Here is a 25,354-nt window from a genome sequence, read left to right on the forward strand (position 1 = left end):
CTCCACCTTTCTCTGCCTTTCTTTGTGCCCCAGGAAGTGTTTGTCTACAGAATGCATCACCTGCTTAGGTTAATGGTAGACACCTGTAGAGACTAGCGATGAGAGAGATCAGGGTGTTTCTTTCCCCAGGTGCCTCCCTGCAAGCCTGTGGTTGGCAGTGGCTCCACTCCTCTGCTGAGGAAGCCTCTCTCCCTGATTACTGCTTCCTCCTTTTGTCCTTTCAAGGCCAGGAGCGGTGGCCACTTCCTGAGGTTAAAAGAAGTCCCTCATGCTTTGCTTACTCACTTAACTCTGCCCCTCCTTTGTAAACTGGAGGGATTTGCTGAAATCCCTCCAGTGATCCTTGTGCGCATGCTATCTGTTTCTCGCCGGGACCATGACTGATACCATAACTGCCACCAGAAGTGGCCCCAGAAAACAGACTCAAAATGGGACGCTAGCATTGGGTTGCACGCATATTTGATGAGCATGTGGCTAAAGTCCTTGCCCGGGGAAATGGAGTACCAGGAGCCTGTGTCATCCAGGGGCAACCCAGTTCCTCAAATTATCACCAATGGTGGCATGGGATGTGGTGCAAGTGGAGGGCAAACAGATGTGTGGCCAAGTGGATGAGATATTTAGTCGCTATGGCAAATGCGGGGTTACAAAGACTATGCAGTGGGCTGGCTACTTCTGAGGGCTCTGGGAAGTACACACAGGAAAAGGACGGTTCACACCTTGGGTGTGTCAGTGCCCTCCAGGCAGGCCACCAGGAACACACCTGTAACTCAACAAGCTGGGATTCTTCCCGGTTACAGCTAAGGAGACCACACACCTGGGGGATGCACCGGGGGACTTAGAGGGTATTAGAAAGGACTCCTTATAGAATTGGGGCTTTTGTAGGTGGTTCTGGGGTGGGTTTAAGGAAGCGGGGTTTTGCTGTGGATTGGATGCTGTCTGGAAGCTTCTTAATAACTCCCATCTAGAAGGTGAAGCTGTAATGGGAAGTGGCAGCAGTGTCCCAGCTCGGGTGGCGGAGGAGGTCCACCCGTGACTGGAGTGGTCAGCAGCCCTGTCTGATCGTAGTGCCTGGGAAACTGCTTGTGTCAACAGCAGAACACCAGGCCTAGGGGAAGCCAGGCCTCTCCACCTCCTCCTCGGACGGACAACAGCAAAGCTCCGTGGTCTCCAGAGGAAGCTCGGCCAGCAGCCTCGGGTAAGACCCTGCCGAGGGGCCGGCGGGAAGCAAGGGGCGGAGTGGTCAGCGCGCGGCCTCACCGCGGACACACACGGAGGGCGGCCGCCGCACCGAGTCACTCCGATCACTCGGCGAGGCGCGGCGGGGCCCCAGACCCGCTCCGGCCGCGGGTCCAGCCGGATGCACCAGCACCTACAGTCCGCGGCCCGGCCCCACGGCCCGCCCCCACCCACCCCCGCCAGCCCGGCGCGCATGCGCACACTGCCGGCTCGGGAGCCATTTCGCGGGGCCGAGGGGCGGGGAGCGACTGCGCAGGCGCCCGGCGCCGGAAAGGGCGGGGCGGCGCTGCGCCGGCGCAGTGGGCAGTGCGGGGGCGGGGCCGGCCGTCAGCTGACTGTGGCGGCGGCGGCCTTGCGGGGTAATAGTTAGATCGCGGTTCCGCGCGAAGGGTCGCCGGCGCGTCACCCCTCGGAGGGCGAGGCCTGAGGCCGGCCAGACCATGGCGACCACCGTCAGCACGCAGCGCGGGCCGGTAGGCTCCGGCTGGGGGCGGGCTCCGCGGCCTCAGGGCGCAGGGGAGGGCCCGACGCCGGGCTCCGGGCAAGCGGAAGGGAGTTCCGGGACGGGGGCGGCCCCGCACCGGGTGGGTCCCCGGGTTGGGGGAGGCCCCGCACCCAGTGGGTCCTCGGGAGGAGGAGGCACCCAGAGAAGCACCCTGAACCCTGGACGGGCTCTTGGATGGTGGAGGCTCCCAGGCCCGGCTCTGTTCCTCGGTTTCTTAAGTGACAAATGAGGGTCTGGGAGCCGCGAGCTGGGTGCCCTTCCGCGCAGCCCTCGCGTCCTGTCTTCTGGCCCAGCTTATTGTGTCGCTGCCGGCGAGCGAGTCCAGACGGGCTCAGGCCGGCTCCTGGAGACTCGCCTCCAGCCGGGCGTTCGGACTGGGTTGGGGTGCGTCCTCACGAGTAGTGAGGTTTTTATCACAGCGTCTTGAAACGCAGGGTAGGCGGACACCTGGGTCCTTCTGAGTCGGGACAAGGTTCCTCTGTGGACACTCTGATGTGCCTTGTCTCAGAAAGCCGCTGCTGAGGGTAAGCCCCCGGCTGCCGGGGCTCCTCACCCTCGAGTCGGGCTTGACAAGTCTTGTTCGTGTTTCTCCCGACTGGAGAAGAATCCACAGAACGTTTTTCTGAGTTTGAGGAAGACCAGGGCTTGTTAGAAACCCCCCCGGGCACAGACGCTCGTTCTGAGCGTTTGAATGGGACCTGATGGGAGTTCCTAGCCGACTGGGTGTGGAAACGCCCCAGAGTCAGTAGAGTGATTTCTCAGCGTTTCCGCGTCTTCACCGGCACTGCGTCCAGTGAGCTACACAGCAGGCCGAGTGTCTGTCGACACGTTCTCATTTCTGGGCAAGTGGCTCATCAGAGCAGCACAAGGAGCAAATTAGCGGCTCCCTCGGGAGGGGAGCGGTGGCGTAATGGGCAAGCGGCCCGGCCCCGTTCCTGGCCCGTCACGTGTCCTCAGCCTGCTGGGAACCACAGGCAAACACGCACAGCCGGCTCGGGGCCAGGCGCAGGGAGCGCTTGGTGGAGGTGGGCCCCTCCTCTCACCAAGGGGGACGTCGGCCATGTGCTGTGACAGGGCTGTGACTGGGCCAGGGCGGCGGACGGTGTCCGGACTTGGGGCCTGTGCTGTCGGGGTCTCGATGACCCGGCTGACCGGCCCTGTGCGGTGCTTCCCGGCGTGTTCTCTTGTCGAGTGGTCGTGGGCCTTCTGTCCGTGTGTCGTGGGCCCCATGCGTAGACCAGCAGGTGTTTGAGGGCTGCCCTCCATGACCTGTGCTCGTGCAGTAAGGTTCGGTCCGGGCCAGAGCTGCTGGGGGCTCAGGGGTCTTGGGCGCCCTGGAGCCTGTGTGGCTTGCCCAGATGGTGTGGGTGCTCTCGGTATCTTGGGTGGCACCGTACGGTGACGCCTGCCATCAGGGTCTCACAGAGCATCCGCTCTCAGACCCTGAGGTCTGAATTCAAGTTGGGGTGAACGGTGGCCTGCCTGGGCCGGGGCCGGGGCCGGGGCCGGGCTGAGTAAGGGTGTTGGGGCAAGGGTCTCTGACTGGAGACTTGATGGGGTAGCAGGAGCTGTGGGGTGGTGGGAGGGGAGAGCATGGAAAGCAGAGTGGGACAGGGTCTGGGAGATGGGGGGCTGCTGCTTCAAGGCCAGGAAGGGTCCTGAGCAGGGCTGTCTGTGCCAGAGGGCGGGGCCGCCAGTGCAGGTGCATCTGGCCTTGCATTTGATCTGGTTGCTACAGTGGACTGTTTACTTTTTACTGGTTTTTTTTCCCCCCTAAGGTTTTTGCCTGGTACACATCCTCTCGTTTCCACATCTCCCCGCTGGCCCACCCCCTCTGGGTTAACTGTACTCGTAAAGGCTTTTTTGCCGGTTATCAGACTTGGAGAACTCTTTCTTTTGTGGTTTTCGGGGTCTGGTGGAGACCTCTTCCTTTGCCAGGGTGTACGGACTTGGCGTTGAAGGAGCTCCCACGTGCTGTCGTGTGTGTGGTGCGGTGGAGGCCCCGCGGGACGGCGTGGCTCGTGGCAGAAGCTGCAAGTCCAGCTGGGGCATCCGGCAGGTGCTCCCCATGCCGGGTCCTGGCTGGGCGGCTCTCCCGAGGGTCCGCCCTCGGCCGGGGGGACCCAGCCCTACCCACACAGGACGGGGTTCAGCCTCGGCCCAGGGTCACTCAGCAGGGCTCCCAGGGCCTGGATTCACGCTCGCTTGGGCTGACTCTGAAGTCTGACTGTCTCTTCCCGCTCGTGGTGAAGGAGGGACAGGCAGAGTCCTCGGGCATGGGAAGCAGAAGGGGGGGTCCCACGGGTCTGGGGAGGTTCCCTTTGTCCCTGAGAAGGGGAGCCTGAGGGGCTAGGAATTTGCTTAAGTTCCAGGAGACGTGGTGTTTGCGTCTGCAGGTGAGTCCCTCCCTGAATGGCCACCGAGGGATGCCCAGCCCTGTGCTGTCTGCCCGCTTTCAGCAGTGCTGGTGTTTCTGTTCTGACAGACCTTCTCCATGCTGTGATTTTGTCTGGTCCACGAACTACTAAAAAGCACCCGATGGGCACCCACAGCAGTACCTGTGTGGGGGCCTCTCTGCCTTCTGAGGTAGAACTCGGGTCAGGGGGGGTTTGCGGGACCCGCCACTGTTGACCACAGTGCTGCCGGTCAGCTCGACGGGACGGCGGCCAAGGCTTGGTCACAGGCTACGATGTGTGGTGTGTCCCATTGAGTCCAGGCCAAAGGGGGCCAGTAGGGACCACTTGTCCTGCTATTGGAGATGCTGGTTGATCAGTGTGGCCCCTCCTTCCTCTCATGTCTTTTCCCTCGTCAGGCCTGAGGGTGAGCTGTCTGGATGCCTGGGTGGGCGGGGATGTCCAGGTTCTCATCAGCCTTGCACGAATTGATAATTGACTTCACTGGGGGTGGCAGAGGGTGATAGTTGAATTTTTTTTTTAATTTATTTTGGCTGCGTTGGGTCTTTGTTGCTGCGAGCGGGCTTTCTCTAGTTGTGGCAAGCGGGGGCTACTCTTCGTTGCGGTGCGCAGGCTTCTCATTGCGGTGGCTTCTGTTGTGGAGCACGGGCTCTAGGTATGCGGGCTTCCGTAGTTGTGGCATGCAGGCTCTGTAGTTGTGGCTCGCGGGCTCTAGAGCGCTGGCTCAGTAGTTGTGGGGCACGGGCTTAGTTGCTCCGTGGCATGTGGGATCTTCCCGGACCAGGGCTCAAACCCGTGTCCCCTGCATTGGCAGGCGGATTCTTAACTGCTGCGCCACCAGGGAAGCCCCTGATGTTTGAATTTTGTCACTTCTTCTGCATTTATTAGCTGGACCTGTTTGTATAGATGAACGCTGTCTGGTTGTCCTTAAATACAGTCTGTATGGGAAAGGCAAGACAGCTGCTTAGTTCTTTCTCTTTCATTTCCAATGTTCAGAGGAAGGAGTTGTTTTTCTTTTTAGGCCTGCGCTTGGCTTTCTCTTTTTCGGGTACAGTTGTGGACCCGCACTGTTGGAGTCTAGACCATCGCCCGTGTCCCCGTGAGCTCTGCTCTGGATTCTCAGGGTGAGTTAGGAGCGCATCCTGGTTTAGGATGGCCCCGTCTTCCTGTGAGTTGGACCTTTTTGCGTGTGGTGACCCCGCTGGCCATGCACAGGCCTTTCTCGTTTGGTCTGATGCCACATGGCAACGCCAGCTTTCTTTTAGGGAGTGTTTGCCTGATGGGGTTTTCATTGTTGGACCACATCTTTCAGAACATGTGTCAGGTTGGTCTGTTGTCAGCAACATGGAGCTGGATTGTTAAAAAGTCAAACCTGAAGTCTGTCTTCTTCATTTTTTAGCTGGAATGTGTTAGATAGTTTTATGTGTATGGTTATACACACACACTTTTTGTTCCTAACACTTTCATTTGTGCTTTTATTTGTCTATTTTTGTTTCTTTTTCTCTCCTTGCCTTCTTTTGGATTGATTAAATATAGTTTTTTAAGTTCCATTTTTTGGTTTCTGCCGGTTTGGAAAACACACGTTGTCATTCTGTTCTCTTTGGGGTTGTCCTGGAAATGTTAACGTACGGACTTTGCGCTGCAAGGTTAACCCTTGTAACCGCCCTCCTCCTGATGGGTTGCTGCCTCGGGTGGCCTCTCCCCATCCTCCCAGGGGCAGTGTTACCTTGATAAGCTGGTGCTTGCTCACAGGGACTGAGACACGTGCTGCTTTCTCTAGTTCCTGAAAGGTATGTTTGCTGTCTGGGATTCTGGGCGCACAGGCTCCTTCTCTTGGGACGTGAAGGTCCCTGTGAGGCATCTGCCATTGAGCTGCTGGTGTGCTCCAGCCCTGTGCCTCTTCCCGCATCTGAGAGCACCCCCAGCCCCTCTTTCCGCTCCCCCGCTCTGCTCTCTGTCGGTGTCTGTGGCATCTATCTGGGCATTGTGGCCAGCAGCTCTGTGCCCGTACCCTCCCACGTATACGGCCTGGGGGCTGCTCGGCCCCTGCGTTACTTGTCGTTTCTCAGACACCTGGCCAACTCCTCGGGCTCCCCGCCTGCAGTCCTGCCTGTGTACCTCCCATTCCACCCACCTCCCTCTGGTGATTCTGCTTCACCACCAGCTGGACAGGAGCTGGGTGGGATGATGGCGGTGCGGGGCTGGGGGCCCAGGAGGGGCAGCTGCCTCAGCCGACAGTGAGAGGGTCCTGCAGGTCGGGAAGCCACCTGTGCTTTGCGAGGTGCGGGGGTGACCGAGTGGGGGTGGGGCTCGGGCGGGGGCCCCGCAGCGGCTTGTCTGGCGGGTTCATTGTGGGCACGGCCGCGGCAGTGGGCACAGGTGCGATGGCCTCTCACTGCCTAGGGTCGCGTTCTTCACACGGGTTTCCTTCCACGGCTCCTCCTTTCTGTCCGTCTTGCTCCCTTGGGGGTCTTGGGGGGTGTCAGTGCCCACCCCACTCATCCCCAGGCTGACCATCCTGAGCGGCTCCCTGTCTCCCAAGAACATCGCACACGGACCCACCCTTTCCTTCCCTGGAACCCTCCCTGGCTTCCCCGTCCCCTTGGGCGGCCTCGCCTCTCCTGCCCACTCAGCCGCTCCTGTGGCTCTGCCTTCCGAGCAGGTCCAGCATCGGATTCCTTCTCAGCCGCTGCTTCACCCACACCAACCGCACCCCTTCAACTGGTCCCACCCCCCCCCCCCCCCCCCCGGCACCCGCCCGGGCCAGGTGCCCTGCCGCGGCACCTCACCTGCCCCGGCACCTCACCTGCCCCGGCACCTCACCTGCCCCGGCTGCTCACCTGCCCCGGCACCTCACCTGCCCCGGCTCCTCACCTGCCCCGGCACCTCACCTGCCCCGGCTGCTCACCTGCCCCGGCTCCTCACCTGCCCCGACTGCTCACCTGCCCTGGCTGCTCACCTGCTCCCTTCCTCATCTCTGAGTCAGAGCCCATCAGTGGCCTTGGTGCGACACTCCTGTCCTCTGCTGCACCCTCCTGCTCTCCCTTGCTTGTTCTGCTCCAGCCACCTCCCTGCCTCAATCTGCCTGGCGGGCTCCTGGCCAGGCCTGTGCACAGGGCCCTCCCAGGCTCTGCATGACCGCCGCCTTCATGCCATTCAGGCCTCTGCTGAGGTGGCGTCTTCTCCCAAAGTGGCCTCAGCCGTCTACACCGTCTTACGTCACCGGCTGTTCACCTGCCCCGGGGTGCTCACCCTGTGATTATGTACAGCGCTGCGACTTTCAGCAGTTGTCTTCTTTTGTTAAACTACGAGCGCCACGGGAGCAGTGATTTCCCCCCAGCATTTGGCGTGAAAATCCGCACATACGGTGAAGTTGAAAGACTTGCAGTGCGATGCCCGGCCCCGGCGCCCCTTGGCCCGTCACTGGCTGTTTCATTTTACTCAGGTGTGGACAGGGTGATCCATCTCGCTCGCACCCAGACCCCGGGCTGGCGTGAGAGGCTCCGGAATCCCTGGGCAAGGCCCCGTGGAAGACGCTGCTGTCCTGTCAGCATTGTGGTCTGGTCCTCGTTTGGGCCAGTGGCGTTGTCTCTCTCGCTGACCCTCCGGCGTCCTCGTGCTCAGTTAACGCCGTGTCTCAGTCCCCGCGTCCGGAGCTTGTGTCCGGCAGGGCTGGGACAGCCAGACGTTCTGGCTTGAGTGGCCTATCCAGGTTTGGGTCATTTAGAAAGTTGGGGGAGGCCTGAGGGATAGGAATAGGGGAGGAGAGGTGACACAGAGGTTTTTGCAGTGCAACCTGGAAGAGGACTGTGGCGGGAGGGGCGAGGGGGGAGGGACTAAGTGGCACCCTCTGGGGAGCCCCCCACGGCGCCAGCCCTCCCTCCCTGTTGCTTCTGGGCTTTTTCCTATTTTCCTGTTTCCTGAAACCAGGTCATCGGCAGGAGGCGCTGGAGACTTGAGGAAGGAGCAGGGTGTGTGTGTCTGTGGGGGGCGGTGACCCGTGTGGAGACCCATCCCCGTGGCTGCAGGTGTCGGCTGGCAGTTGGAGTTTTCCTTGTAACTTCCTTTGGGAAGATGCTGAACTGATGGAAGAACGTCAGTGGCCCGTGCCGTGACTGGCAGGTGTCTCCTAGGCCTCAGCGGGCGCGTCCCGGGGCCTCTCTGTCGGGGTGGGGGGCGCTGGGATGAGCGTGCAGCCTACTGCTTGCCGCAGGCCTCTGGGGCTGCTGTGCGACGGGGCCTGTTGGCTGGTGGGGCAGCCGTCAGCCGCCGGCTGCTGAGCACCACATGCCCTGCCCTGACCCGCCATCACCCTGGGCCTCGCCCCTGCTGTTGTCTCTGGCGGGCGGGCCTAGGGCAGGTGTCCCCAGGGTGCCTTCAGGCGGGTGGCCCTGCAGACCTGGAGGCTCCTCCTCCCTGGGCTGTGATCCCCCCTCCCCCACCCCTCACAGGCTCTGACCACGTGGGATTGGTCCCCCTCCCTTAAGGCCTCAGCGTGGCCCGCTGTCCCCGCGTGGCTCCTGTGTGGACTGTGCTGAACCCCAGAACCAAGATGAGTACAGTAAAGAGGGAACATACCCCCCAGGAGTTTCATTTCATTCTAGTTTCATGACCTCTAGGAGCTCCCGACAAGACAGGATCAGTGAAGGAACAGAGAGGCCTTTCCTGACCTGTCACTCTCGCCACTGAATGTCCCCCTGCGGCCTGCTCCCTGTGGGGTCCTTGGCGCTGAGGTGGGCAGTCATTCCTCAGACCAGCAGGCGGGGGTGTGGTCTGTGCGCCAGCGACCCCTGGGAGAGTCATTTCAGTAAGACGAGTACCGGGCAAACGGCAAGGAGCCTGAGGGGCTCTGGATGGGGTGCGTTTGGGGGGTCACGGGGGCCTGGTCTTGGCGCTGGCAGGAATTGACGATTGGCGTGTCCTGGGCATCTCAGCCCTCCTGAGGGGTGTGGCCCACGGGGTGTCACCACCCGCTTTCCTTCGAGGGCCTGTCCTGGAACCCACTCGGCTGCACTATGCGCCCAGGAAATGCGGCCTGCGATGCCCTGGGGAGGGAATGGAAGGCACTGCGCTCCTCTCCTGGCAACGCCGGGGCCTCTGGGGGGCAGCCTCCGGGGGCACCCTCCCCTGCCCTGGGCTGGGCCCTTGATGCAGCGGAGGTGTGAGACGCAGAGCTGGCTCCCAGACAGAGGGTCGGGGGGGGGGGGGGGGGGGGGGGCTTGCTTTTAGACAGAAGCAGCGGGAGCGCTAGGCCCCTGGGTGCAGAGTCGGCGTGCGGGCTGCTGGGAGCCAGCGAGCGCCCTTGTGTGCGCTTCCATCAGCCTTGGTGGGAGCGCATGATCTCCAGGCCCAGACCCTCCCAGGGACCTTCGATAGGAAAGGCGCTGGGGGCGCTCGCTGGGGGAGGTGCTCTCCCAGGGGCGCTGTGAGCTAGGTGGATGGGGTGCTGTCTGGGCCCCTGCCTGGTGCCGTCTGGTCTGCGCAGCAGAGACCCCCGTGTCGTGCGGCGCCCGGACGTCAAGTGGTCCCTGGCGGCTGCTGTGAGCGCAGTTGCCAGAACTCGCTGTGACACGCTGGGGTCTTCCTTTCCGTTTCCATCCAGTTCTTCAGGGCCCGCGGCTGGGGTCTGTGACGTCCCCTGTGCGGCTGAGGGGGCCTGTGGCCCCGGTTTCCCCCCCAGCAGCCAGACCTCCATCGTGGGTCCTGCGGCTGCTCCCTCCCGTTCACCTGGGCTCTGCTCGCACTGTGGCCCCTCCAGGCCCGCACCCCCCCGGGGGGCGAGCAACGGTGCGGCTGTCGAGGGCTCTGAACACAGGCGGTCGGGCCGTCTGGCTGTGGGCCGTCTCTCCGTGCATGGTCTCCTGCGGTCTTCTTGGGAGTCCTCACTCTTGGAGCCCCCAGGCTCCACCAGGCTCCACACTCAGGTGTGTCCCTGAGTGTGGTCCCCATCAGGTGTGTCCCCATCACTTCACCTGTCCAGGGCCAGGTATCCGGGCTTCTGGTGGTTAATCTGTTGGGTTCTTGGTCTCCGGGGCGTTTTTGCACGCAAGTTGTTTCTCGCGGAGACGTTTGGAGGGTATCAGCACAGAGGCCTTTCCAAGTCACTGGACATCCAAGCTTCAGGTTTCACCCCGTGAACAGCGCTCACGGTGGACAGGCCTTGCTTGCGGCGGTCCTGGTCCTGGGGAAGGGATCGTGGACACGTGGACCAGAGCGTGTGAGGCCCCCAGGCCCAGTGAGGACGCGAGGCCTGCTTTCAGGGCGGAGACGCACTCGGGCCTCCACAGAGCCCCCCGTTTGCTGCGCATCCTGATGCCGAGAGTGCAGGCCCTGGGAGGGGTCCGCAGGGTGGATATCTTGCCGCCGCGGACCCTCGTCCTGTGGGCGGGTGGCGCCCAGCCCTGACCGCCGTGCTCTCCGCAGGTGTACATCGGGGAGCTGCCTCAGGACTTCCTGCGCATCACGCCCACACAGCAGCAGCAGCAGATCCAGCTGGACGCACAGGCTGCGCAGCAGCTGCAGTACGGAGGGGCGCTGGGCACCGTGGGCCGCCTCAGCATCACCGTGGTGCAGGTGGGTGTGGCCGCCTGTGGGGGGGGGCGGGGGGAGGGGGCCGGAGCAGGCGGGGCGGGGCCTTCGCTGTCATAGCATGTTGCCACGTGGATGGATGGGGCTTCCTCTGATCCCGTTTTTCTGGAAACACATACCTCGTGGAGAGCGATGGATGTGAAGATACTGACGATCGCCCGGGTTTCCCCGGGAAGAGTTAGAGAAGGGGTCCGGAGCGCCGCTCGCCCTGCCGGTGCCGGGGAAGGGGCGGTGTGGCTGCTGCCCGGTCATCCCGGCCCCCGGGAGAACCAGGTGTGCTGTCAGGACAGAAAGGGCGCTGCCACGTTGCTCTGACGGGCTGCGTGAGGCCGCGGGAGGCAGAGACATCTGTCCATCTGTCCATTTGTCCGCAGCAGACACCAGGGCCGTGCCTGGCGAGTCGTTGTGCCCAGTAAGCTTCGGGGTGGCCTTCCTCAGACACTCGTGTGCCTACAGCGCAGCCCAGTCGATGTCTCAGGGGAGCCACTTGGAAGCGGGCAGGCCAGGCCTCCGTGTCCCCTTCGTGGTGCCGGGGGCGCAGGAGGAGAGCACGGTGGCAGACGGGCCTCTGCAGAGGGCAGCAGCCGTGAGCAGAGCACGGCCTTGGGGCCAGTCGGGGTCCAGGAGAAGGAAGGCGCCTCCCGCACTCACGGGCCGCTGGCCTTGCTCAGGCCACGAGCGTCGGATTATTCAGCCGGAAAAGCCTTGGCGGATAGACAGAGACAAAACAGCGGCCTTGAAGCTATCGAAAATCAGGCCCGTGCCAGACTTTGCTGCTACGTGTTTTCCAGAAAATACCAGGGCGGCTTCTAGGAGTTTTGGGGGGAAAATCTGCCGTCCTGAGAACTGCTCTAGTGAATTCACAGTGAAGACAACAGCGTGTGAGGGCTGAGGCCCTCTGCCGGGCGCTTTCGGGAAGACATTGCCCGTGCGATCCGTGTTTGCTCTTGCAGACAGAGGAGCAGGAAGTCAGCGGGTGAGGAGGGCAGGGCAGGGCGGCAGTAAACGCCTGCGTCGCCCTGAGGGCTGGGGTGCGGTGCGCCGATGGCGAGCTTGGGGGGCAGGTGTGGAGCGGCCCAGGTGTTATCGTGGAAAGTACAGCATGAACAGGAATCGCCACCCTGTGCCGGGGGCTGCTTCAGGGCCAGGCCCTCCTGGTGCTGCCAGCTGGGGGTCCTGTGGCCTTGGGGCTCGGCTCTGAGTGGGCACCCTGTCCTGAGCTGGAGTTCAGGGCTCCCTCGGGGTCTGTGTCGGGAAGATGTGGGCGAGGCTGGAAGGCCCTGCGCTTGGTGCTCCTGGGGGAGAACCAGCCGACTTCGGGGCGCACCCACGTGGGGGCAGGCGGGTATGTGACCCCAAGGCCTGTTGCCAGCACCCAGGGGATGGAGGAGCCTCGACCAAAATGCGGGAAATTACAGGAGGAACAGGCCGGGAAGGAAACTCGCGGTTCGGTGTCGGACACGTTAAGTCGAGGATGTTTTAAAGGCAGGGGGCCGAGGCCGGGAGACTGTGGACTGCAGGGCAGAGGTCCAGCAGTGACATAAGGCGGGCGTCCTGAGGGGCTCAGGCTGGGCCTGCACGGAGGGGTGGTGGCTCTGGGACGTGCGGTCGTGGGCAGCCCCGGCCAGAGCTCTGGGGAAGTCGGCACGAGAGTGGGGGATGCGGGGGGGCAAGGAGGCTCGCAGACAGAATAGGGGCTTGTGCGGAGCCTTCCAGAGGGGAGAAGAGAGAGGGTGTCAGTGCAGGCAGCAGGGCTTTGGGGAATTTTTTGCTGTTTTTTAAAAAATCGACCTTACTGAATATGATTTACATATGTTAAAATGCACTGATTTGAATTAGCCTGTGTTTCAATGACCTCTGACGAGCCTGTCCACCCCTGTGATGAAGAGAGCTTCCCCAGCAACACAGATAGTTCCCTCTGCCTGTCGGTGGGCCTGCCCTTGACCGCAGTGCTGACCAAGCTCAGGCCCCGGGGCACTTCCCGTGTCTGTCTGTTGCCCAGCAGGGAGGGGGTCCCAGCCCCGGGCCGCTGTGAAGCACGGGCTTCTGTGTGAGCGTGAGTTCCCATTTCGGAGTGGACTCCCAACTCCCGAGCTGGGTGGAGTCTGCTTTGGAGAAGCTGCCAGGCTGGTCCCTGCACTGCCACACCGTGGCTTCTCCCAGCCGCCTGCGGGACTCCTGCGCTCTGGGGGTGGGCGGCTTGGCCCGGCGGGCTGGGTCTGAGCCCGTCCAGCAGCTCCTTGTGGCCTCATGGGGTTCTGCTTTGCGTGTCGCTGATGGCCGATGGTGGGGAGCGTCTTCTCACGTGCTAATTGGCGTCGAGCTTTTCTTCTTCAGATCTTCTGCCTGTTTTTCAACCGTGTTGTGTTCTCATTGCTGAGGTTTGTGGGTCAGTTATGTCCTGGACACGGGTTTGTGATCAGACTTGATGCCGCAGACGGGGCTGCTCTGTCCTCCTCACGGTCCCCAGGAAGCCGCCAGCTGTCCTTCCTGGGCCGTGCTTTTGCTGACCTTGCCTAAAAGATGACAAAGACTTCTGGTTTTTCCTGTGCAAGTTTTACAGTTTTAGGTTTTACATTTAAGCCCATAATCCACTGGGAGTCAGTACTTCCCGACCGACAGCCTGATGTGCTCATCGGTGTTCACGTTTGCGCCTACAAACGCATCCCAGCCGTCCCGAGCAGCGCATCTGGCTTGAGGTGGGCCCGTGACCTATGTGAGATGTGGGTGGGCTCCGCCTCATCTGGTGCCCAAGATGAGTTGCCTGCACCCCTGGCCCCCATGCAGCACTGGGCAGGGATGGTCACTGCTGAAAGGCTCCTGCGCGGGAGCGGGGCCGGGGAGCCAGCACAGTCACTCTCCGAGGGCGCAGGGAAGGCCTTGGCTGGGCCCTGCTTCTCCGGGGTGGCCCCCGTCCCCCTGCTTCTCTTCTCGGTGGCTCTTGGCTCTGTCCTGGGACGGCCTGCCCTTTTCACCCTCCTCCTCCTTTGGGTGGGGATCCAGCCCCTGCCTAGCAGCAGCCGGTGTGTCCTGAGTGTCAGGCACGGCGCCGGGTGCCTTATCGCAGAAACACTGGACCCAGCCTGGACTTTCTCCTCCCTCCTGGGTCCCAGAGCACGGTCGTCCCTGGGATTGGTTCTGGGACCCCACAGACACCACAATCCAAGGATGCCCAAGTCCCTTATATAAAGCGGTGCAGTTTTGCACGTGCCCGACACACATCCTCCCGTGTACTGAGTCATCACTGGATTACCCGTAACACTTGACACACGGTAAATGCTGTGTGCGTGCAGTTGTAACACAGTGTAAAGCTATAAAATTCGTTGCTGGTGTGGCAAATTCAAGTTTTGCTTTTTGGAACTTTCTGGAATGTTTTTTCCTAATATTTTTTATCTGTGGTTGCTTAAATCCACGGATACAGAGGGCTGACGGTTCAGTTACAGCCGTGTTCCGGTGGGTCGGCACCCAGAAATCTCTGGAAGCCGTGAGTGGAAGGGGCAGCCCACTTAGCTGAGCTGCGGCTTCCACTGTGACAGCCGCTGCCCCGTCTCATACATCGGCTTTATTTCAGGCCAAGTTGGCAAAGAACTACGGCATGACCCGCATGGATCCGTACTGCCGACTGCGCCTGGGCTACGCGGTGTACGAGACGCCCACAGCCCACAACGGCGCCAAGAACCCGCGCTGGAATAAGGTCATCCAGTGCACGGTGCCCCCGGGTGTGGACTCCTTCTACCTGGAGATCTTTGACGAGGTGGGCGCCGCGCGGGGGCCACTCAGCCGCTCCAGAACTTCAGGTTTCTTGTGGCTTTGTGACAGGTGTCCTGGTGTCCCCAGCATAGTGAAAAGCACGTTTCCCCTGCAGAGTCTTTAGAACTTGCATTCAGACACGTCACCACCCTGTGTCCAGCGTGTGGGCGTCACCCGACCAGGCAGGTCAGGCAGCCGCTATCTGTACGCAGCTCAGGTGTGACGTGGTCAGGGCCCGTGGCTGGGTGGCGTGAGTGGCAGGAACCTCCCGAGTGTCGCTGGGCCGTCGGGTGCCCTGGGCTCTAACTCAGCCTGGCCCTCCGAGGGCCTGCCTGGGCGTGTCCCACCGCTCCTGAGGCCGCGTCGGCTGCCCCCTCGCCTGTGGTCGGCTGACGGGGCTGGGAGGTGGGGGTGGGCAGCGGGGCTGGGAAGTGGCCACAGTCCCCAGGGTTCTGCCTTCCTCCCTTCCTCCCGGGTCCTCCCTCACACCCGGCCCCGTCGCCTCTGGGGCCCTGGGGTGGAGGGGAGCATGTGGTCTGTGGGGGGCGCACGTCTGCAGGGGCCCGGTGGAGCCTCCGTCCCCCTGCGCTCACAGGAGGTGGAGAGAGCGGGGCGGCCCCGGGCCGCGCACACCCTGCCGGGAGGGCTGGGGGAGTGGGGCGGCCTCCCGGGCAGCCCTGGGGTCACCGCCATCTCCCGTCGCCCCCCCAGCGAGCCTTCTCCATGGACGACCGCATTGCCTGGACGCACGTGACAATCCCCGAGGCGCTGAGGCAGGGCAAGGTCGTGGACGAATGGTACAGCCTGAGCGGGCGGCAGGGCGACGACAAGGAGGGCATGATCAACCTGGTCCTGTCCTACACGGTGAGGCCGGCCGGCGGGCCCATGGCCACTGGGGTGCCGTTCCCGGGCTTACCGGCATCCCCGCCCTTACTCCCAGGTGTTTCTGGCATGTGGACGCGGGGAGGGGGTGCAGGGGCCCCGGGTGGGACCGACTGCCCAGCCTCACGGCCGCCTCCTCTGGCACCTTGTCTCACCCCCTTTCTGGTGCTGGACTGATTCACAGCAGGTCCCAACATCAGTGAGTTTACTCGTGAACATGCCATCGTGCCTCTGTAACAGGCGTTTCTACGTAGACAGAAAGCCATCGTTGTACTTAACTAAAGAATTATAAACAGAGAGAGGCGGTTTGACCCTGGAGTTTAAGCTTAGGTTTCCTTTCTTGAGCGGGGTTCTCTGTTGGTCACGTCTCAGCCGTGGTTCAGCAGGCCTGATGCCACCTTCTACCCGAGTCCTCCGGCAGAGGAGCCTTTGGGGTGTCGGTGTGGGCAGGGACTTGATGATGCTGGACGGGATGCAGGGCCTGGCTGGACCCACCTCGATCCTGGGCCCGGTGACTGGGCTCCAGGCCCTGCACTGTCCCTCCCAGGACGCTTTTGGCGAGGCTGGGAGTGATGAGGTTCGGATGTGTGCTGTGTTCTTCTCTGACCCCTGATTGTCTTTGGTGTGTTTCAGTCACTGCCGGCTGCCATGATGATGCCGCCTCAGCCCGTGGTCCTGATGCCCACTGTGTACCAGCAGGGCGTCGGCTACGTGCCCATCACAGGTGTGTGCTGCTTCTCCTCCCCGGGCGCATGCCCTTGGGTGTTCGAGCAGCGGGGAGGCGCGTGGGGGTTCGGGGTGTGGGCTAGAGTCTGGGCCTGGTCTTCAAGGGATGCCCGGAGAGCCTCCCAAAACCAGGGGTCCACTGTTACGTTTGAACGCTACGTGCACGTGTAGGAAATAGGGTTTGTTTTTTCTCTGTTGGCACAGAGAAGGTGAGTTGAAATTTATGGAGATGTTGAAATGTGATTTCTAAGCATTTTGAATCACCGCAGCACAAGATCACTTCCTGTTGGGTGGATGGACCCCGGGCTCCAGCGTTGCTGTTTCTCTCCCATCTTTTTACCTTTACGAGCTTCTTACCTTACGCGCTGGTAACCTTTCTGAACGCGCGGCTCGCACAGCACAGCAAAGTCAAGTTGGACTGTGGCTCTTCCGCCTTTGGATTTTTGAGCCTTCACGTCAGCCTGTGATCGGCTCCCATCCGGGGCCGTGACGGGTCCTGGGCTCAGCTCGCCCCCCACGTGAACCACCATAAAACCCGGGCAGTGCATGGGCGGCGGGAGGCTCGGGGCACCGGAGAGACCAAGTGACGCCGAGGATGCCGTGTGCACGGTGGTGGCCACGTCCCCAAAATCCTCTAAACTCCGTCCAGAGCGAGGTGAAGACTGTGGGGCCCCGAGTTAATTGCCCTAGGACCGCCTGCCTCCCACGCTACAACCCAAGACCCTCCTGGCGGAAGGGGCCTAAGGAGAGCCAGGGGCCCCCTAAAGCTTGTCTCCACTGTTCCCAGAAATGCAGGCGGTGGGGGTGTGGCCTGGATGCGAACCAGGCCAGGGCGGACGGCGGGGGGCTCGCGGAGTGCAGCTGTCAGCCATCCCCAGTCCCGGGTTCCCTTTCCCTCCCCGTTTCTGAAAGGCGGTGGGCGAGCACCTTCCTGGGCTCATGGAATGACCTGGGGGCCCTGGCCTCACCAGGTTTGAGTGCCCGCCTGGGACCCAAGCGACCTCTCGCCTCTCAGGACGGCCAGGACTAAAGGCCGGTGGGCGGGGGGTGTGGGCCGGTGCTCGGCCCGGCTGGCCCAGGAGGGACTCGGAGGGGCTGGGCTCTGCTGATGCCTTGGGAGCACGTCCCGTCCCCTCTGTCCCTGGAGGCAGCCATGTGTGTCCAGCGCAGCCTCAGTCGCGCACCTGCAGCCGATGCGACCTCATCTCAACACTTGTCGGCCCTTCTGCCAGTTTTGGTTTGGACGGCGTTGAGCCGCCTTTAGGATCTTCTGACTTCAGACAGGAAAGGAAATCATGTCCTAAACTTCTCAGTCCAGCGCTCCCAGCCTGGTTCGGCGGATTGTTTGTGCTTTTGAGTTTATCAGAACTAATGATTTTATTTTATTTTATTTTTAAAATTTATTTATTTATTTTTGGCTGCATTGGGTCTTCGTTGCTGCACGCAGGCTTTCTCTAGTTGCAGCGAACGGGGGCTACTCTTGGTTGTGGTGCGTGGGCTTCTCATTGCAGTGGCTTCTCTTGTTGTGGAGCATGGGCTCTAGGCGCACGGGCTTCAGTAGTTGTGGCCCCCGGGCTCAACAATTGTGGCGCACAGGCTTAGCTGCCCCGCGGCATGTGGGATCTTAGTTCTCGACTAGAGCCCGAATCCGCGTCTCCTGCATTGCCAAGCGGATTCTTTTTTTTTTTTTTTTTAATTAATTAATTTATGGCTGAGTTGGGTCTTTGTTGCTGTGCGCGGGCTTCAGTAGTTGTGGCTCGCAGGCTCTAGAGCGCAGGCTCAGTATTTGTGACACACGGGCTCAGTTGCTCTGTGGCATGTTCGACCAGGGCTCGAACCCGTGTCCCCTGCATTGGCAGGCGGATTCTTAACCACTGCGCCACCAGGGAAGCCCTGCAAGCGGATTCTTAACCAGCGTGCCACCAGGGAAGTCCCAGAACTAATGATTTTAAATCCGTTTCTACTTTTCAGAGAGGTGTTTAACTAGGCTCTGCACTCGGTTAGGCGTGGAGCCTCTGTTAACACTCTCCTTCCTTACGTTTGTCTGGGTTCCCCCACGAGACCATCTCAGGACAAGGAGTCAAAGCTTTGTCTTGGGGTCCAGTGGCACCAGGTGCTCGGACTGAACCTTCCAGCAGTTGAGATGCCGTGAGGTTCTCAGTTGTCACCTGTGTCTAACAAGGGAGTGAGGGGACGTGGCTGGTGTGAGGGAGTGATACCAGGAGCCCCACGTGTAGCTGGCGGGGCTGGGTGTCCGGGGCCCCAGGGCCTCTGCTCGAGCGCACAGGCCCCGGCGCGGCAGTGCTCGTGAGCACCTCGCCTCGTGGGTTGTCTGCTGTCACGGGGAAGGCTGGGCACGTGCTGGGCACGCGCTGGGTGAGTTTTCTTTCCTCGTCAGTGTCTGATTGTGATGTGAGTGCCAAGCTGGGAAAGTCTGTTCTGGAATGTGTGACAGAGGAAACGGCGTGAAAGTCTCAGGTGTTGGGGCAAAGGAGCGTAGACTGGGTTTGCTGTTTCGTTCTCAGGTGGAGGGAACTGTTTTGTGGCCTTTGATGGATGAGAATTGACCCCTGTGGTGTAAATGCACACGTTCTTAGGCTTGTTTTTGCCCCTGCCACCCCGCTGTGAAGTGGGCTCATGTGAGATGCCGGGGACCGAGTGGCGGGGGGCTGCTCGCCCCTGGTTTCTCACGAGTGTCTGGCCAGTTTCTGAGGTCACGCTGGGAGACGAGATCTGGGGGGCCGACCCCCAGGGCGGCTAGCCCGCGCGTCGGAGGTGCTGCTTTCCCTGACCCCTGTCTCCTGCTCTCAGGGATGCCCGCCGTGTGCAGCCCCGGCATGGTGCCTGTGGCCCTGCCCCCAGCCGTGAGCGCCCAGCCCCGCTGCAGCGAGGAGGACCTGAAGGCCATCCAGGACATGTTCCCCAACATGGACCGGGAGGTGATCCGCTCTGTGCTGGAGGCCCAGCGGGGCAGCAAGGATGCGGCCATCAACTCCCTGCTGCAGATGGGCGAGGAGTCCTAGATGTGCCCTGCTGCCAGCCCGCCTGCCCGCCTGCCCGCCCAGCTCCCAGGAGCACCGTCCCCAGCAGATCCCCGTGAACGCACCCTGCGTAGCCCCTTCCTCGGACGTCTGTGTAGCCCAGTCCACACCCTTGTTCGGGATGCATGTGGTTTTCGGTTCCTGCAGCCGTTCTCGACGTGGTCGCGGCGGGTGGGGGGGCCTCTCCCGCATTGGTCGGAGGGCCGTGTCCCGTGTGCGCGCCCGCCTTCCCGCCGTCCCGGGAGGCTCTCCTGGGAGCAGCTGCCCCCACCAGGGCCTTCGCGCCGAGCCTTCTCTGGTTTGATTGGTGGCCTGCGGTGACGCGACCTGATCGGGTAGGCCCATTAACGCAAGGCACACAGAACCCACTGACAGCGGGTTTGGGGTCACTTAGAAGTTTCAGCTGAAAACTTGTCTCCTCCCCTTGGTGGTGTTCGTGGGCTGCTCACCCCCGTCCAGCCTCGGCTGCAGAGCTCAGCCTGAGTGCAGAGCAGCCAGGTCTGGGCGTGGCGTCGGGAGCCCTGGCCCGAGCCCTGGGCCCTCAATCTCTCCTGCTGTTTCACCCGCCTCTGTGTGATGCTGTCCCGAAGGGTCACCGCTCCCCCCGGGATGCACTCTGGCAACAGAACTAAAACTGGGGTGTAAGAAACAGATCCAGTCTTGTATTTGCTTATTAAAGGGCATTTAGGAACTCCTGGCTTTTACTGCCGATGTTAATTTAGGGAGACTAGGTTGGGCCCAGGCCTGTGGGTCAGTTTGGGCGACAGAGAGGGCAGTCTGGTGACCGTCAGTGCTGGCAGGTCTTCCCAAGAGGCAGGAGGCGCCCTGCCGTGTGGATGCTACCCTGGCCCTGGCTCCGGCCGCGGACAGAGAGGATGGGGACAGGCTGGGTGATGCCCCGTGGAAATCGAATCTGAATGGTGTCTCCGAAGTGACGCACTGGCTGTGGCCACTGCGGTCCGCGGTAAGTCGCAGTCACCGCTCTGTCTTTGGAGTCATTGCCCAGCCTTTGGACATAGAGGTGGATCCCAACCGTGTGGACGTCAGTGGAAGGCCAGCCCGAGGAAGTTAGGAGGACTCAGGCTGCAGCCCTTCCCTCCATGTAGGTTAAGTGCAGTGCCGCTTTCTGTCTCCCCCAGGCGTGCACGGTGGCCCCGGCTCGGGGAGACCTGCGTTGGTTGGTGGGTTCGGACCACTTGTGCCTTTGCCGCAGGCTCTTCTCAGATGCTTGAGAGCGATGGTTCCTCGGCTGCAGCCCTAGACTGTTGGGCGGTGACCTGACCACACTCAGCGCAGCTCCACACAGGCCGGGCCCCCAGCCCCAGGTGACCCCGCGCTGCCCCAGCCGCCCCGCCCGGGCCTCCGTTCACGGGAGTCTTAGCTTCAGGGCGGCCCCAGACCTGCCAGCTCTCATGGTCCTTTTCCATGGATGCTTCTTTACTAGGTCAGAGGAAGGTCATGCCTGTGAGGCCTTCGTTAAGTCAGACGCCCTTCCTGCCCCGGCTTCGCGTTCATGTCTGCACTCCCCATCCAGGCAGCCCCTGGGGGTGGGGTGGGGGCCGTCTGGCTCGGGCGCCCGGGGCCGGGGCACCGTGCAGCTGGCTGCCGCTCTGTGCTGGTGAGGAGAGAGGCGTTTCCAGCAGGCGCCCTGCCAGTGTTGGCAGAAACGGTCCTCAGAGCTTTGCGTTTCTGATCATTCTGTTGGGGTCCAGGGTCCAGATTCCTCCTTGATTGTAAGATACGTTTTTACTTTTCAGCCTTCTAATTTAATAAATGGTCTGTGTAAAATAGAGAAGTCAAGTTCTCCAAGGAGAGTTGACCATTTTTGTTCTGATCTAACTCGGCTCGTAACAAGCAGGTTGACAGCAGTCGCAGTAAACTCACCAGCAAACTAGTTACAGGACTCGTAAGTGCAGGCAGAGCAGGGCACAGGCTGCATTCTGACTGGGAGCCGGAAATGTTTCCATGCAGCGTGGGTCTGGTTTTCTGGTTGGGTTGTGGAGGACAGGCCGCAGACGCTGTCCTCCTCTCCTGGTTCCCGAAGCACCGGCCTCTCGTTCCTTTGTTGTCCTGTTTGTAATTCTCCAGGCCGTCCCGACCCGGGAGTAGGAACCGAACATGGGCCACAATGTGTCTCCCCTTCTAAGAGGGCCCACGACGCCCGCCTCGGAGCCATACCCCGAGTGCAGGGTCCGGCTCGGGTGCTGGGCCCCGCGGCCCTGGAGCACACAGGGGTGGGGCTGGCCCAGCCCTGAGTCAGCGGGCACTGGCCCCGCTGAGGATGTCGTGCAGCTGGGGATTGGGGGTGGGAGGGAGGGGACCCACTGCCTTCAGGTACGCCCCCCCCGCCCCCATTATCCCCCGACAGTTTTCTCAGGTGCCCTCCTGCCCCGGGTCAGTGTCACAGTGAGAGCTTGTGCCCAAGGCCGAGAGGAGTTGTGTGCGGGCGGGGCCCGGGCACCAGGGACACGATGCAGAGGGTAGGGTACACTCAGCGCTCGTGTGTCCCGGGCGCTCGGCCCTGCGTGTGGGGCGTGAGCCGCCGGGAGGCGCCGGGAGGCGCGGCCCTGGCTCGTTGAAGTGCTGGCTGAGGAGGGGACTCGGCCCACAGAGGGAGGGGGGAACCCTCCCCACCGCGGGCCCATGTCTACACCACCTGCAGCCCGGGGAGCTCCAGGTGAGAAAGCCGCTTGGTGGAAGCAGCAGCTCATTTCTGGAGGAGCCAGTGTCGGTCCCGGGGCGCCAGCTCAGATGCAGGCGAGCGGGACCCCACCCATCCCAGCCGCCAGCCTCCCCTGGAGCAGCACGTGATGACCTGCAGTGTCGTGGAAACAGAATAAAATGCAAAGACCAAGAGAGTTAAAAATACCCACCCAGAAATGGAGAAGAACAGATAGAACTGTTGGAAATGCAGATACGGCCCCTTGGTGGGCAGGCTTTTGCCAGATGGGACGTTGCTGAGGGATGGTGGTCCAGCGGGGGCTGAAGAAACCCACTGCACGCGGGGCCCAGAGGAGGTGGGGGGACGGTTGGTGCCTCCGGTCGGGAATCCTGTGAACCCCAGGGAACACGAGGTAGCTGTGCATCGAGTGTGTGAAACAGGCCTGATGCTGAGCTGGGCGTGGGCGGGGGTGTTACTTTGGGGTCAGCGGGTGGAGCTGGGGACGGGGGACGCGGACATGGCCCAGGTATGCAGCCTGCCCACGTCTCAGGGGCCCGCCACTCCTCGCGTGGACGTCCATCCGCAGCCGGGTGCGGGCTGGGTGTGCAGGCGCCGGGCAGTGGGTACCGGGCCGTGGTGGTGGCGGCGACACTTGTGTCTTTCATGTCGGAGGTCAGACATGGCCCTCCTCTCGGCCAGCCCGTCCCAGACGGCAGAGGAATCAGTGGCGTTCTGCCGGTGTCCATCCCAGTTGCACGTTCCAGGGCTGGGGAAATGACCAGTGGGAAGCTGAGTGGCCCCATAAGCCCCAGTTTTAAAGGAGCCTTGGTGTTGCTTTGGGCCCCTGCGGTCAGTGGTGGCCCCTCTGCCCTGGGGGTGAATGCCGTGAGCCCCTCTGGGAGGGGGTAGGGACCACCGCCCTGTCCACTTGCCCTGGTGCCTTGGGGCTCTCCCGAGGGAGCCCAGCCTCTCCTCCGGCCGATGGTTCTGGTCTGAGGACCGAGCAGGTCTGGACCTTGGGCGAGGGGCCGTGGCCCCCACGAGGAGGCCGACAGCTGTCTGTGCTGTCACTTGGTTCTGTTCTGAGTCCGCAGGCTGTCAGCGGCCCGTCCAGCTTGCCCCCATCACCGCAGGTAGCCGCTGCTCAGGGCGTCCGGTTGCCTCTGACCCCTCTGCTCCTGTGGGGCCTCAGCCCCCACCCCATCACTCTGCTGCTGGGGAGCCAGCCCCGTAACGGCATCTGCTGTCCTCAGCCGCACCGCAGAGGTCACCGCAGAGGTCACCGCAGAGGTCACCCGCGCTGGCTCTCGGCTGTGCAGGCGCCCTCTCACCTGTGCAGTGTCCCCGCGGCCCTTCTTAGCCTCCACATCCCTTCCTCAGCCACTGCGAGGGCCCTCCTGGGCTCTCCACCCAACGCGGACCGCGGTCGGTTCCGAATTTCCAAGAGCCCGCCCGGCAGCATGGTGAATCTGCTCCTGGGCCACAGCCAGCCCCCCGACTGGGTCCAGAGCTTGTCAGGCTCCAAGATGCTTTCCCAGTGCCTGCAGCTGCAGTGGGCCCACGCTGTCCCAGCCTCCACGCTGACACCCGCTCAGTCATGGGCAGCGAGGAGTGGGCGGGCCCCGCAGCCATGGGGGCTCCGAGGACGGCCATCGCGGGTCCAGGCTCCCTTCCTCTCGGGGCTTCCTGGGGTGGCAGGTGCTGCTGCCTTTATGTTGAGCTCCGGGCCCGGTGCTCAGGGCCCCCCCCTCAGGCTGCAGGATGACTGCTTGTCCCCAGCCGGCCCAGGAGGCCCCTCACTTCCCACCAGGAAGTCTGGAGACTCTAATGGGTGGGCCGAGCACCCTGGCAGCGGCTCTGGTCCTTCGTCTGGGTTCCCACGTCTCCTGAGCACTAGGGAGACGGCACAAGGCCCGGATCCTCACCCATGTCCCGGCCAGCCCTGCAAAGGGAAGACCCAGGAGCCAGGAGCTCAGGGAGGCCTCCTGCCGAGCCTCCCGTCCCCCTGCAAGGCTCCTGACCTCCACCTGCTCCCATGGCTAGCGGGGCAGCTTCCCAGCCTCTCTGGCAACTCCCCGCCCTCCCCACACCCAGCCCCTCTCGATTGGGTCATCCAGACGTACCCGTTCCCTTTCCTCTGCTTGGTGTCCATCCTGCTGGGATGCTGGGCGGTCAAGCACGGGCTTCTGCCTGCACAGCAGGGCTCGGTCAGCACTTGTTGGACGAACAAATGCAGGAGGGATTCTGAGCTTGGCCGGTCCCCCTCCCCGCCATGGCCCCAAGGGTGGCAGGACCTCCCTGGGCTGGGCTTCCGGGTTCACGGGGCTCCCAGAGCGCAGAGTCTGGGCCTTCGGGGCCGTCTTCCCTGTGCCGACAAGGAGAGCGGTTTATTATCGTTCTCTCTTCCATTTTTATTTTCAGAAGTAATGTTCAGAACATCCCTTGGAACTGTTGATTTCTGAAAAGCAACCTTTGTGGAAGCAAAGGCTGCAGCCCAGTTCGATGTTTGACTTGTTCTGGAGGCAGAGCCCCGTGTCCAGGGCCGTAGTCCCCTAGCACTCAGCGGAGCTGTGTCCCCATCACCCCGAGGGCGGAGGGCGGGAGACAAGCCAGCACAGCGAAGCAGAGCGCGGGGCTGCTTGGGACGAGCATGTCAATGGCGGTCTTGCTGGAAAGCTTTCTGTGCTAACACGTCAGTCTAGTGAGAAACACGCGGTTCCCCGAGCGCGGGTGTCACTGCGAAACGCGTTAAACCCAGTGATAACAAGACGCTCATTCAGCCATTTGTAACGTTGTCACTAAGGTAATTATCCTCAGTGTCTATTAACTGTTAGGTACTGCCAAGATTAAAGCAATAAACCTCATTTAGGACAAAATGGAAAAGTGAAAAATTACAAAAATTGCAGTGCAAGGGTTATTAGTGTGGAAGAGCTGTTTTCTTTCTGACATACAGCTGGCCCGCTGTTATTCCTGTGGACATCAGGGCAGGATGGACAGAGCGTGTGGACTTCACACCAGCGCAGGGGGACGCGTCCGGTGCTGGCCGAGGGGCGTCCTGGAGGAGGGCCCGGCTGGGGCCTTGGTCTGGGAGGGGCTCTGCTGAGCTGGAGCTGTGGACGGACCGCTCGGCGGCCAGGCTGAGCCCTGGGCCCCCCGCAGAGCTCCGTGCCCCCTGCTTCCACAGCTCTGCTCTCAGGCCCCAGACAGGCTGGGAAACCAACGTGGTCTGGGTTCAGCGAGGGAGCAGATTGGAGGGTGAGTGAGGACGTGACCTCCGGGTACCCGGACAGCAGGAAGATCCGTGCCAGGCACCCTCCACACCCTTCCTAGGATGGAGCTAGGATGAGTTGTCTCGTAAAGAGCACTGGCGGAGTTCTGGAAACGTCTGTGACCTGCCCGGGCCCCACGCCCTCGGCCCTTCACGCATCGCACAGGAGCTGCCCCCAGTGAGCCTGGCGGCAGAGCTGGGTCCACTCAAGCTGCAGAAGCCCATGCGGGGTCCAGGCCACGACACCAAGCAGAGGATGAGGGCGCCTGGCGTCCGCCCTGA

At 62.1% G+C, this 25,354-nt stretch overlaps 1 protein-coding gene across 4 annotated transcripts; it reads left to right on the forward strand.

Moving 5' to 3' along the window:
- Nucleotides 1–1,546: 1,546 nt before the first annotated feature.
- Nucleotides 1,547–20,930, forward strand: TOLLIP (toll interacting protein). 4 transcript variants are annotated; one of them, XM_027090685.1, is made up of 6 exons: nt 1,547–1,709; nt 10,579–10,728; nt 14,315–14,497; nt 15,205–15,357; nt 16,009–16,099; nt 18,913–20,930. In XM_027090685.1, exons 1-6 carry the CDS (start codon nt 1,677–1,679, stop codon nt 19,122–19,124), a joined length of 822 nt encoding a protein of 273 aa, XP_026946486.1. In that variant the 5' UTR covers nt 1,547–1,676; the 3' UTR covers nt 19,125–20,930. The 4 variants fall into 4 exon arrangements, with proteins under 4 accessions (XP_026946486.1, XP_026946488.1, XP_026946487.1 ...); XM_027090686.1 differs by lacking the exons at nt 1,547–1,709; nt 18,913–20,930 and adding exons at nt 6,946–10,107; nt 16,206–17,557; XM_027090684.1 differs by lacking the exon at nt 1,547–1,709 and adding an exon at nt 9,439–10,107.
- Nucleotides 20,931–25,354: the final 4,424 nt, after the last annotated feature.

This window comes from Aethalodelphis obliquidens, unplaced genomic scaffold (genome assembly GCF_003676395.1).
Source record: "Aethalodelphis obliquidens isolate GAN/ISIS:26980383/991018 unplaced genomic scaffold, ASM367639v1 scaffold69, whole genome shotgun sequence".
NCBI lineage: Eukaryota > Metazoa > Chordata > Mammalia > Artiodactyla > Delphinidae > Aethalodelphis > Aethalodelphis obliquidens.

Excerpts from the sequence above, each read along its gene's own strand:
- TOLLIP (XM_027090684.1), top strand. The coding sequence starts at position 10,009 with ATGGTCTCCTGCGGTCTTCTTGGGAGTCCTCACTCTTGGAGCCCCCAG. Across the intron at positions 10,108-10,578 it reads CTGAGTGTGGTCCCCATCAG|GTGTACATCGGGGAGCTGCC; the intron begins GTGTGTCCCCAT and ends TGCTCTCCGCAG. Across the intron at positions 15,358-16,008 it reads ACCTGGTCCTGTCCTACACG|TCACTGCCGGCTGCCATGAT; the intron begins GTGAGGCCGGCC and ends GGTGTGTTTCAG.